The sequence below is a fragment of the Haemaphysalis longicornis genome, unplaced genomic scaffold, assembly GCF_048455015.1.
Source record: "Haemaphysalis longicornis isolate Haplotype H1 unplaced genomic scaffold, Haemaphysalis longicornis Haplotype H1 scaffold_9, whole genome shotgun sequence".
Lineage (NCBI taxonomy): Eukaryota > Metazoa > Arthropoda > Arachnida > Ixodida > Ixodidae > Haemaphysalis > Haemaphysalis longicornis.
Genome location: NW_027526460.1, coordinates 163224810 through 163238521, shown reverse-complemented (window position 1 = coordinate 163238521; position 13712 = coordinate 163224810). Strand labels below are relative to the sequence as shown.

The 13712-nt window shown below is 50.4% G+C and overlaps 1 protein-coding gene across 1 annotated transcript in view; it reads right to left on the bottom strand.

Moving 5' to 3' along the window:
* Positions 1-5184: 5184 nt before the first annotated feature.
* The window catches only part of LOC144151723 (venom metalloproteinase BumaMPs1-like), a 191101-nt gene continuing 182573 nt past the window's right edge, over positions 5185-13712 (bottom strand). Inside the window, exons 13-14 of the mRNA XM_077682845.1 lie at positions 13394-13498; positions 5185-5347 (exon numbers count right to left, since the gene is read on the bottom strand). Of these exons, the coding sequence (XP_077538971.1) occupies positions 5294-5347; positions 13394-13498 (159 nt within the window). The 3' untranslated portion in view covers positions 5185-5293. The remainder of the gene's footprint in view (positions 5348-13393; positions 13499-13712) is intronic.

The following is a 13712-nucleotide window of genomic DNA, read 5'->3' as shown; positions in this document are numbered from 1 at the left end:
TACGAGGATTGTCCATAAAAAAGGAATGAAGACGACGATGCGCAGTGCTACTGTTCAGCAAATCTTATCGAGGTCCGCTTCACACTCGATACGTATGGCACGTGGACCATCGGCTCTTCGCACGAGTAGTTTACCATTGTCCTGCCAAGCCTACTCATACTGCATTTCGGCGCACCGTTCTTTCATCATCCATAGCAGTTTATTGTTCTGGGCCGTCCGATTATCATGAAAGTAAACATCCGATTTCGCAGCCCTCATGTTGCCCTTTTGCGCCATCCTTTGATCACGAGTTGGGCGCGATACAAAAAGAACGAGCACAGCCGGAATTCTGTCTCGTTTTGGCGGCAACCTATCAAGGCCTTCAATGTCAGAATCAGTCAACTGCGCAAGTTTGAGATCACTTGTCTGTGTGAGCTCTGTGTAGCAAGTGTGAGCTACTTCTCTACAGACCGGTCAGAAAAGGTCCCAGGCCCAAGGGGTGGAAGCCCCTCGACGAGGTTAACATCAAGCTTCACACCAAGAGTGGTGCCAACATTCCTAGTGTAGACACTCTAAGGGTACTCGGAATGTTCATTGAATCTAGCGGAGTTAACATTACCACACTCCGTAAAATCACAACCAACACGGAGTGCATGATCGGCCTGATCACTAGAATCTCTTATAAGAGGGGGGTGGGGGTCTGAAGGAGGATAACCTCAGACCCCTCACGCATTCCCCCCGCATTCAGAACCTCCAGGCATTCCTCATGAGCCGCATCATCTACGTGGATGCAATGGACAAGTGGTACGTATAAAAAAAAACAAGTTGGAAGCGCTAATCCCTAAGAGCATCAAGAAAGTATGAGGAGTTACGGTAAATTCCAGCACAGAACTCCTTCTAAAGCTGGGTGTACACACAGCTGGACGAAATCCAATTGACGAAATCGTTGAAGCCCAGGAAACGGCTCAAATATCCCGCCTCTTCAGCACACCCGTCGGGAGGGAGATCCTGGCGATTCTGGGAGTCGGCCCCACCATTGTGAAAGAACGTAGATGTTCTATGTCGGATCACCTAAGGGACAACATCATGGTTGCTCCTTTTCCTAAAAACGTACAGCCGCAACACAATGCGGGTAGACGGAGAGCACGGGCTGTGGCACTGCTGTGGCAGATCAAGGGTGCCCCTCACACGGTCAGCTTCATGGATGCGGCTCAGTAAGAGCGCGCATCTAGCTTCGTCGCAACAGTAGCCAATCACGAAAGCCAGGTCACTTGCGCAGCCAGCATCAGAGGCTCCACCCCGGCTAGGGTGGCGCAGGCAGCGACCGCTTTGGCACTCCTGTACGAAGAGATACCTCAAATCTTCACTGATTCGAGGGCGGCGGTCAGCGCATTTGCCACTGGCTCCATCGCCGAAGAAGCATATAGAATCCTCCACGGTAGAGTACTCCATACACACTCTATCACGTGGTTCCCGGCACATCTCAACTCCCAGCTCGATTCTGTCGCCAACCTCAACGACATCGCGCACGTCCAAGCGCGCGCACTAACCCACCGCACGGACGCGAATACGAGTCGAGGTCTTGTTGAACCTAGGTTTGTCGAGTTCCGAGACATTCTTTACACCTTTAATGAGGTACCTAAGCACTGCTACCTTGATAGGAGAAGGAAGGAAGAAGGAAGGAACAGTACAGGAAAGGCAGGGAGGTTAACCAGGATACTGTCCGGTTGGCTACCCTACTCAGGGGGGAGGGGATACAGGAAATGAAGGGGAAAGAAAGGACAGCGGTACATATTAAAGAAGAAAACGAGAGGAAGAAACTTAGGAAAAACACAAGGCGTCACCATGGCAACTACAAAGGCAGTACAAAGGACGTACACAAAACCAGAAAATGCACAAAACTATGGCGGTGCACTGATAAAACTTGTGAACTAAGGGCACTGCACAGTAGTAATGTCCCTACAATTGTACAGACAGGCCCCTGTCCTTCAAAAAGCGAAGTAAGGCTTTTGTAGCCTTTTCGGCCCGTGACGGACAACGCCTATGACACAAAATTGTCTGTGCTGTAAAGGGGTGGTCGTTGAGTCGGCGAAGTGTGGGGGAGAGCTGTTGCCTCGGCGTAATGAATCGGTCATACTGGCACAGAAGGTGTTCAATCGTCTCGTCCCTGGCGTACACATCATAAGCAGGGCTGTTGGCCATTCCAATAGTGTAGGAGTAAGCACCGGTAAAGGCAACACCTAGCCACAGGCGAAAAAGTAAGGTGACGTCCTATCGTGGCATGTTATTAGGTAGGTGAAGCTGCAAATCCGGGTCAAGCGAGTAAAGACGAGTGTTCGAGAACTTTGTTGTATCCCACTTGGCGAGAGTGACTTTGCGGGCAATGAACCTCAGCGACCTTGCTGAATCAGTGCGTGATAGAGGGATGCAGGTCAATCTTACACTTTTGTCGGCGCCATGAGCATGTTCCGCATGTTCGTTTCCAGTTATGACGCAGTGCCTTGGTAGCCACTGGAAAAAAAACCTGCCCGCATCTTCCCACGAGAGGAACTCGAGTAAATGCGTCGCAGAGTGGTGGGGGTGTCGCGTGAATGTTGCGTAATTGGGTATGGTTGGAGAATACTTAATTGTTATTTCGTCTTTATTATTCTTATTTATTGAATGAAGGAGAAGCGAAGGCAAGGAGTGTAAAGTTAAAGTCTGTCTTTATTGCTTGGTGCCGTCAAGCAAAGCGTCAAGTCAAGCGAAAGCCATGCAAAGACGCCCTTGACTGAATTCCGAACGCGCGCTCGGCCGCTTATATACACACCGCCCGTGTTCGAGGGAGAGGAGTACGGGGGAGAGACGCGCATGCGCACACTTCCGTACACAAGCGCGCGAACTTTCCACGCACCCACCACGCCGTTATCACGTGTACACGCCCTGCCGCCGTTACTGTTGAGCGCGACGCAGCGCACGGGTAGCTACGACGCATGCGCGCACAGACGCGCTCCTCCCGCACCGGCGCACCTGTTGTTGAGAGCGAGGAGGGTACAGGGGAGAGACGCGCACCTGCGCCTCGACGCGACGCGCATGCGCAGTGAGCGTATGGACGGCGCCGGCAACATCGACGAGTGACACCGCGAGCCTAAGAAATGCTCCGCATTTAAAACATATCATGCCTATATTGTGTCATATAAGCACCGGATTTCAGCTACAACTTGTCTAGATTGGCCGCGGTGGAGGGCAGACTGGATGCACTGAAGAACAGGCCTCGAGTCACATAGCACAACCCATTTTTCTGGCGATTCCCGCTGGGTGAATTGAAGGGCCTACCGAATAGCTGCCAATTGAGAAGCGGTTGACGTCGTCGACTTTGAAAGCTTAAAATGATTGTTGATCGACTTTCGTGGTATTATAACAGCACCGGCAGAACTACACGTGGTTACCGACCCATCCGTGTAAACATGGACCCGGTGTCTGAAAACCCCATGTAGAAAGAGTAGGGAGAGATGTTGAAGACCTTTCGGTGGAAGGTCCGCTTTCTTTTTTATTCCCGGGGGACGTTTAGGTGCAGTTGTGGCTGTAACAGCACCAAAGTAGCGAAGAGGGCCGAGACGGAGGTGCATAGCTCGATGGAAAGCTCGCACTGAAAGCGGCAATCACCTTACAAAAAGATGCCTGTGATCGTGTTGAAGACAGTGATGCAAGGTGGTGCCCCTACGGTAAACTAAACAGACCACAATCTATCACACTGCGCATGCTTCAGACATGATCGTATCCAAACTTGGCTTTATTTCACTTCATCAATCCAAACGGATAAAGTCCAGTATGCCCGAGATGTGGCCAGAAAAGTAATTTAGAACCCATACACTGGGGAGGCCCCTCTGTACAGATAGGCCCGAATAGCTGCATCGAAGAAGAGTGGAACTCTGCGCTACGAAGCTCCGAGTTTTCACGTTAGTTACGGGCTGTCTGGAGAGCCCACGATGCGGCTGTGAAGCTTGCACTTCCCGTCCTAACGCGGCTTCATCACCTCCTAAAAAGGGGGTGATCGGAGTCTCTCAGGACCACCAATAAAATTTCTTGTCTGTCTGTGCTTCTGCTTTCAAGTACTTTCAGTGATGCTTTTATGTACTTTAACGCACTGTGTGGCGTAGTATTCCTCTAACTTCATTACAACCACCGTATAGTCGTCCGCTTTACTCTCTCCATCTGCGAACGTGTAGGCTTTTAAGACTTCGAGCACTTATTCTCCAGTAACACTCAGGAGCAAAGCTTCCTTCGTCACTGCCGGTCGAGGTTTTTCAGGTGAGTTGGGTGCGGTCAAGGGATCCTATACATTAACAGCTTCGAGATCTGGCTGGTTTCTTCTAACACACGCAGCGGGTTCGCTGGCTGTTCCGTCGTCGCCGTCCTCCAGTGAAGTAGTAGCCTTCACTACCACTTCTGGCACCTTAAATTTCCTGGTTGATAGCATGTGACATGGCAAAGGGTGCGAAGGTAATTTAGAATACCCGTGCATGTTTATTTGGGTGACCTTTGTATACCGAGCAAAACAATATAGGGGCGGACTTTCGCCAGACTACCACATCGGGAAGGGGCGGGTTTGACAGAAGGCGCATGCTGCACAAGATAAGATACACAGGTAAACGTCCTTTACGTCCGCTATCTAAATACTTCGCGATTGAAAGTCTTATCATGGATTTCCAACCAGCTCGAACACACACATGCATAAATACTGACAGCCAACTCACTAGAATCCCCAACCCCTATATACAAAAAAAAATGGCGTACTCTCCCACACCCGAGTAATCTGCCCACACTTCTATCTCTCACATAAGTACCCCACAAGACAAGAGGTAACCGTACTCTAGAAACTCCAAGCCCACTAGTTCACAACCCTCTGGTTTTTTACAGGGTGAAATTTGCCCTCCCTTAGAATACGCTTAACAGCCACACGCAGGAACAATTAAATACTGAACTTATGTAGGCCACGTTTTCGATGTCAATCTCTAACTCGTCTGAGTTCTCCAGGATGGTTACGTGGCTATAAATTATTTCATTGGGTCACTAGGAAAACCCATTGTTCTATATACCGTATACCTGCACTCAGTGCTAAAGCGCGCACTATGTAGTGATGACAGACTTGTGGAACCAAGCGACAAATTTTTATTAAAATTAGGAACTTGCTTTTTTGGCTTTTTCGCCGCCAACTGACCCCCACAAGATATTTACGAACACAAATACAACTTTTGTAAATCCTTATTGGCCGAGTGTATGTAAATTTATTCTGGCGAGGTCTTCCTGAACCTCTATTTCGTTCACCAGGTTTTCATTCCATTTTGCTGATCTGTTCTTTGGTTAAGCATTGTCCGAGAGCACAATACTGGAAAAGAAAAAAGCCCCAGTGAGCAGAATGTAGTAGCTCTTGGAGAATTTTTGCCGTCCCTGCCACCGGAAATACTAGTGTAATATTCTAAATTTTGTAACCCTAATACAGACACTTAAAAAATCAGACACTTTTCTAATAAGACTAGCCACTTATGTCTTTCACATGTCCGACTAATTGTGGCTCTCCATGCGTGGTAAGACCGGTAAATGGGAGATAAGACTTTCAGGCGCCAGAAAATACACTCTACCATATGCTTAATGTTGCACTCATACCAATCAATGTATGATATTGCTTGCAACATTAAGGCGTTGCAAGGAAAGTGGCGCGATGGCAAACAGTTTTTTTTAGGCCACCCTCAGTTTTAGCGGGAAACTGAAATAAAAGTTGATTTATCGATGTCGTCGTTACAGCAACTAGTCTCATTCGTGGCTGTGCGTTCGTTATTGGGATTGAAGTTTATTCATTCTAAACAAAGAGGCGGCACCGTCGACAGTCTTGTAACAAAAAAGTTAGCCGTTAGCCCTATCGTATAAACTAGGTCTTTTTTTTCTTTTGGCGCATGTTACAGAAAGATAGGAAAGAAAAATCACTTCTCAGGTGCGGCTAAATCCGTTTAACCACAATTCGTTTTAAATAATACATGGCTGTTATTATTGTAAATACTGGCAGCGATACTTCGAAAAAGGTTTTCGAATCTGCAGGTCAACATAAACGTTTAAAGTACTAAAGTGGAAGCAAAGCAAAACTTTTGCTCGACTGAAAGGGTTTAACGTGATAAAATAATTAAAGCAGCGAAGTTGAAGCCACTATTTTGTTGAAATAATTAGATGGATTACTTATTATTTTACATGTTAGAATGTGAAGTGGTCTAGACAGACAAGTTTACTCCTCTTTCTCCTCCTGAAAAAATGAGTCAGCACTTTAGCCAGCACTTTAGCTATAACAGGTGAATGTAGCAGCAGCCCTCTTCGTTGCTTTATTCAAAAGTGAAAAGACGGGCGACATTCCACCCTCCCTCGACTTCCGCAGCGGAGTGCGACCCTCCGCTGCGACAAGTTCTGTGAGACAAATTCTGCGCTTTTAACCTGAAGAATATTCCTCATTTACCTTCCTACTATGCACACACACTGCACTCGCGTCGACATCGACGTAGTACACATAAGATTTCTTGTAAAAACACTGCGCTAAATAAAATTAATGAGGATGAAGGGCGGCGTCCTTTTCTTCTTCGTTAATTTCCATTTAGAGCAGTGTTTTTACTAGAAATATTGTACCAACTGGTCCAGAAGCAAGCTCGCATTGACTACGCATAAGAGACGTTTTCCAATACGTCTGCCATTAGCGCGCTGACGCCATCTTCAAGTGAAAATGACTGGTTCTCTTGCAAAATATGCGTGCCGTAACTGAAAAGCAGTATTTCTGGGGGCTGATTGGTACATCTCTAATGTTGAGGTCTCCGCTAGGGGGCCGAGCGATGCAAATGCATTCTACGTCGGCTCCGCAATTTATCGACCGTGTGGTTTTATAACTGCTCCACCGAGGTAAATCACCTCCGTATCCGATCCGTGAACTTTTCCGCTCTCACGGGATAGCAGTTTTATGTTCCTGTGCCTCTCCAAACGCCACCGGCGAGTTATCTTCTTGGACGCGCCAGCATTCCGCCGCTAAGCCTCGCCAGGAGATCGGCTCACCGGGCGAGCCAGCGCGGGGCGACGCGCGGCTGCCGGCAGCTCCCCTTCTACCTCCAGCAACATGAGTACCGTTCAAGTTCCCGGTGAGTCCATTTCTCCCGAAGAGTATCACAATGGCGTGGGTTGGATGGACTGCTTTCGCCGGCGAAGCCAAAAAGCTCTTCTTGAGCTAAACCTAGCAGCTGAGAACAAAGGAAAACATGGCGCCGGCACCGCAGCTGTTGGCGGGAAGGGCCCAGGCGACGTTCCGTCATCACTCATCCGAGGGCGCCAACGAGTTCGAAAGGCCCCAGAGCTTCCTCCTACTGACATAAAAGTAGTAATGCGCCCTAAGAATAATCTTGACTTGAACAAGACCAGCCAGGCGACGCTCTTCGATAGCATCTGTACCACAGCTGGCATCCCTCGTGAGACGGCGGCAGAAGACACTTTACGTATCAACACTCTCCGCAACGTGCTTGTGGTGAGCACCCCAAGCATTGCCAGAGCGAAGATGTACGACAGCATCACGCAGATTACGATCGGCACCTCTGTTCATGGAATCAGTGCGTATATCGCACCCCCCGAAGGCACGGCGAAAGGCGTCATTCATAACGTTCCGGACACAGACGACGAGGAGACCATAACTAGAAGCTTGGTGAACTCCCGCAACCCAACTATCCTACAGGCACGTCGCCTAGGCCCCACGCACTCGGTGATTATAGCCTTCGATCATGGTGAAGTGCCCTACTTCGTCTATTACCGAGGGACCGAGTACAAGTGCTATCTGCATAAAAAACGTCACGAAATATGCGAGCGTTGTGGACAGTATGGGCATCGGGTCGACGTGTGTCCCAAACCCTGTGGCTACGTGCCGGAACAGTGTTTCACGTGTGGTACGCGTAACCCTGGACCGGGATATCCCTGTGAACCTCGGTGCGCCATGTGTGGCCAAGGACACAAAACAGGAGACCGAGAGTGCAAACAGAAATATCGCACTTTCTACTTAGTGCAGCGCAGAAGATGGGATCGCGAACTATCTCACCGCCGCCGGTCCCAAGAACGTGCCACGACATCGAGAAGCATCCTTCGTACTGGTTGCAGAGACCGATCGCAGTCGTACCCCCGGCTCGTAATCCCGGTCACGTGAACGCCGTCACCAGACCACGGGATCGTCCCAGGAGACGGCACCACACAGCCAGGCCCTACAACAGGCCGGGATCTTCCCCAGCCCATCCCGGAAGATCTCCTTCACGGAACCACCGTCCTCCGACCAGTGGCAAGAGCCAAGATCGTGCAGGCAAGATCCCGAGCCGTCGTGAAACGTCTCGAGAAGGAGACGTCAGACGTCGAAGCCCAACTCCCCGGTTCCAGAAAGTGGCGGGGACCTCGTACCTGGACACGAGCTCCACAACGGCGACCTCACCTCAGGTAAGCTGGGCAGAGACTGTCTCCCCGTCTAATATCAGGCAACACACGCTAGACAAACAACAAACGGAAATTGCTGAAATGAAACAAATGATCGAACTATTAATGGAAGAAAACGCGAAACTACGGCAACAGATTGCCTCTTTCACCAAAACCAACCAAACGTCGGAGACTGAAATAATGGACATTAGTACAGAGCAAACACACAAACGTGATGAGCAAGGCGACATACCCACAAACACATCCCCAGCGGGAGCTACACAGGAAATAGACAGCGACACAGATACCTCTCCAACGAAACGCCGACGGGGGAGCCGCACCCGCTCACTCATTGACGAAAGAGCACAGATACTTCAAACTAAACTGGATCAATCAGTAGATTCCAAGCTTGAGCAACTAGAAACAAAGCTTGACGGCCAAATTAAGACTGACTGCGCAGACGTGAAGACCATGATTAAAGAACTTACAGACTATATAAGCAAACAATTTGAGAAGTACGAACATCGCCTGAGTGAACTGGAGACCAACCAACGACTCTCCGCTTCATCCTCAGGGGGAGGTCCACTGAAACACAAGCCCTACACTCGTCCGGCAGCGGAATCAACACGCAACATTCATAATGAAAATGCGACGACGGCAATCACTCATACCAACTAGCAATGGCCAACAAAACCAGGACACCCTCGGAGCCCCTCCGAATCTGGCAATGGAACTGTCGCAGTTACTCTAATAAACGGCATTTATTACATCAGCACATACTCAATCTTACTCAGAACCAACGGCCGGACGTCCTAGCTCTTCAGGAAACCCACGGAATTGCTAAACTTCCTGGTTACAGCGCGTACACCCCGCAAGCCATTGAGATCCCGCAGCTGACTCTTCTGGTCCGCCGGAACATCCCAACGGAAGTACATGACACTGGCATTACTGGTCCAGAACACCAGCTATTAGAAATTATTCTAACGAGGGGTAAGCGGCGATGCAGTGTATTTGTTCTCAATCTATATAGCAGCCCTCGGGAGAACCACTCTTTCTCCCGCCTCCTCAAAGTTGCCGCAACAAAAGCGGGTAAAGAGAGCCCGTTAGTGGTGGTGGGGGATTTTAACGCTCCACACACCGCCTGGGGCTACCGTAAAGACTCGGCGAAAGGCCAACGGCTTTGGGTGGCGGTGCAGCAAGAACAGTTCACCCTACTTACCGACCCTACACAGCCTACTCGTCTAGGGACTGGTAAATGCAGAGACACGACACCCGATCTCACCTTTCTCAAGAATATCCTACAGCGCACGCATCGCTGGGCCAATTTGCACGTGAATATAAGCAGTGACCACTACATACTCCAGACGGAACTCGATGTGATGCCGGGAACTCCCACGGGTGGCCGAGAGAATCGCATTACGAATTGGTACGCCTTCCGGCAGGCCCGCGAGGCATCACCACGATCATTGAGTGACTTAGATACATGGGTGCGTGAAGTACACCAGGACGTGCGACAGCACACCACACTGGTTCCAGAGGAAGCCAATATACCAGAGGCGGATGCCCGCCTGGCTGGCCTCTGGGAAGCACTCCGGAGTCTTCGTACCCGATTGAAGTCGCATCCTCGCAATCGTTCGCTTCGTCGAAAGATTGCGCAAGTGCAACGAACTCTTGAGGAGCACGCGGCGCGACTCTCAAACCAGCAGTGGTATTCTTTCTGCCAAGAGCTAGGCAATCAGCTCACTACTCGCAAGGCGTGGAACATCCTTCGACACCTCCTCAACGAAAACACCACCAAGACGGCGCAGCGCAATCAAATTGCGAAGCTTATTCACAACAGCAAGACAAATCCGCGAGATCTCCTTCTAGCTTTGGCTGAACGATACCTTAATACGTCCCCGCCAATTGATCCGCCTGCATATCAGGGAGCCCCCAACTCTCGGCTCGATGAGCTCTTTACGGCGGCAGAGACTCGGCGGGCCTTAATGGCCCTTAAAACCAGCACGACACCCGGCCCCGACGGCATAACCAACAAACTCCTGCGCAATCTCGACGACCTCTCTATCCAGCAACTAACTCAGCTTTTCAACTATCACTGGACACAGGGCACGCTCCCACAGGAATGGAAAACGGCTCAGACCGCTCTCATTCCTAAACCTGGAAAACCTATTGATCAAGAGAATCTCCGCCCTATCTCAATTACTTCTTGTCTGGGCAAGCTTTTTGAGCATATGGTACTTCATCGACTTGCCACCTACGTGGACGACAACCATCTCATACCGGAGACCATGTATGGATTTAGGAAGGGCAAATCAACTCAGGATGTCCTGTTCCAACTCCATCATGACGTAGTCAAAGGCACCGGAGTGTCACCCCGCGACACAAGAGCTATACTCAGCCTCGACCTTAAAGGGGCGTTTGACAATGTTCACCACGCCGCCATCTACCAAGGACTCACTGACATCAATGTCGGCCTCCGCACCTTCAATTATGTTCAAGCATTTCTCACTGGTCGCACAGCGTGCATAACCTTGGGAGATCTTAGGTCTGACGTTATGTCACTGGGTACTAGGGGAACACCGCAAGGATCTGTGCTATCCCCTTTCTTATTTAACCTAGCTCTGCGAGACATACCTCCAGCACTCGAGCGTATCCCGCAGCTCCGGCACAGCCTCTACGCTGATGATATCACTCTATGGATGGCGGGGGGCTCGGATGGCAGTATCCAGGAGGCGCTTCAGAAGGGCATGCTCGCAATTGAAGCTCTGGTAACAGCTAAAGGACTTACGTGCTCGCCCCAAAAATCGGCATTGCTTACCATACATCCTGGACGACGCCAACCTTCGGGATCGCAACTCATAAAAGTATATACAGCCCGAGGGCATCCCATTCCCAGAGTGGCTACACTCCGTATACTTGGTCTGACCATCCAGGCCAACGGGCGTAACACGACTACGATTGAGACCCTGTCACAATTCTCCCAGCAGGTAGGGCGAATGCTTGCCCGGGTGGCCAACCGGCGCCAGGGAATGCCTGAGTCGACACTTCTCCGACTGCTGCGCACATTTATAGTTGCGAAATTTGCGTACGCGCTACCCTACCTTGAACTCTCAAAGCTGGAGACACAGAAAGTCGATGCCCTGCTCCGCAAAGCTTATAAGCAGGCCCTTGGACTCCCTCCCACCACTTCCACGGCGTTATTCTCAGCTCTTGGAGCTCACAATACGATTGTTGAAATTACAGAAGCAGTGCGTACAGCGCACATTCAGCGTCTAGCGAAATCTCCTGGTGGTCGCACGCTCCTCACGCGTTTGGGGATCACCATACCGCTACGAACCCCTGACGTTCGCTCCTTACCGACAACTGTTCAAGCAGCCATACACGCGACCCCGCTACCTCGCAACATGAACCCGGATCTACATCCAGAGAGAAGGCAAGCACGAGTTCGGCAGCTAACAAAAACACTCCGCCAGAAGTCCAACGTATGGTACACTGACGCTGCGCAGTATGCCCAACGACCCAGCTGCTGCGCGGTCGCCTGCAACTATCCAGAGACCAGCTTCACGGCCTGCACCGTTCCAACGCCGAATATAGCGGCTGCTGAGGAATGCGCCATTGCCCTGGCCATAGTGCGGATAACGGCCTCCGCAACCCCAGGAACCATCGTCACGGACAGCCAGGACGCCTATCGCACTATATCGAACGGCCTGGGAAGCCCTCACACGCTAGCAGTTTTACGGACGATCTCTGATATGCACCCACTTCCGCAAATCAACCTCATATGGGCACCGGCACATGCTGGGCTGGAGGGCAATGAGGCGGCACACGATTGGGCTTGTGAATGCACGAACCAGGACACAGTCGATCGACCCGTCTCTCCCGACTTGCACTGCCACCCGCTGCTCACATACAGCGACATTCTTCATTACTACCGCGAAACTCGTCAACAATATCCTAACCCCTCCCGCCAGTTTACCCGACAACAGACTACCACACTCAGACTCATACAAACGAATACATACCCTCACCCCAAACTGTTATGCCGCATATACCCAGAGACTTATACCGACCAATGTCCAAGATGCAAGATTGATAAAGCCACACTCCCACACATAATCTGGGCTTGCCCGAAGGCACCACCGACTTTCATTAAGAGTCATCACGACTGGGAGACAGCTCTGCGCAGCAACGACCCGGAGATCCAACTGCGGCTGGTCCGCCTGGCTCTGGACGCGCCGCCACCGGTGGCCCGCCCTCACGAGGGCACAGGGGGTGTCGGGGCGTCCGGGACCCGGGGGACTTGGCCGTTCTCACACGGGTCGCTGAGGTGAGGGAGCTTGGCAACATAGGCACCGGCTGAGGCCCACCGCTGAGACTCCAACGCCTTGGCTGCTGGCCCTCCCGCAAGGGGCTCAACAGAATAAAGTTTTTCTCTCTCTCTCTCTCCCTAATGTTCGATAACAGCGCTAATGCGGGACAACGGAAAGTGTAGGCGAGACTTCAGAGCGCCCAGTCTCGTTTTGCCTTTTGTTTATCACGTCTTAGCGCTGTCATCGTACTTTAAATCCGTGCCGTAGCCTCTGTTGCGGTACCAGTGAGATATCGCAATCACGTAACTGGCTGTTTTAGTGTATTTCTTTTCTCTCTTCGTTCCGGAGGTGGCGCAGTTTCGTTGTTTCGGAGCCAAGTGGCAGGCTCCATAACTCCGGAGCGGTGGCGCGTAGTTAGAATTATCAGTGGCTGTTCCTGTGTAACGGGTTTGATTGACAGAGAAAAATCGTATAGTTTGAAATATTGAAAACATGGAATAAGTTCTGAATGACTAGATTTCATGGTTTAGAGGGAGGGGGGGGGGTTAAGTGGGGGGGTGGGTTAAGTGGGGAGTAAAGAATAAAATATTAGACGCTTTACTCTTTGAGTAGTAATACACATAAATACGTTAGCACAAACACCCCTAACTTACCTTTTCGTGTGCGCACTTAACACCATCCACCGCAGTGTGGATTCTGCTGTTGTAGTGTCTGTCAATGATGCATCTTACCATACAAGAAGAGGTCTTGACATATGCCTGCACAAAGATGCAAAGGGCCACTGTAAGTGTAGAAAGAAGCTCCAACTTGGAAAAATTGTGAAATTGCACGGAACGGCACAGCATTCTTTGCCAAATTACGCTCACAGCAAGGACTTTCTAACACTCTGAATTTACAAAAGCATGTATAATTGATGAAAGGAACACATTTAACAGTTATAATGGCGCGAATAAAAGCAATTGGTCGAACACA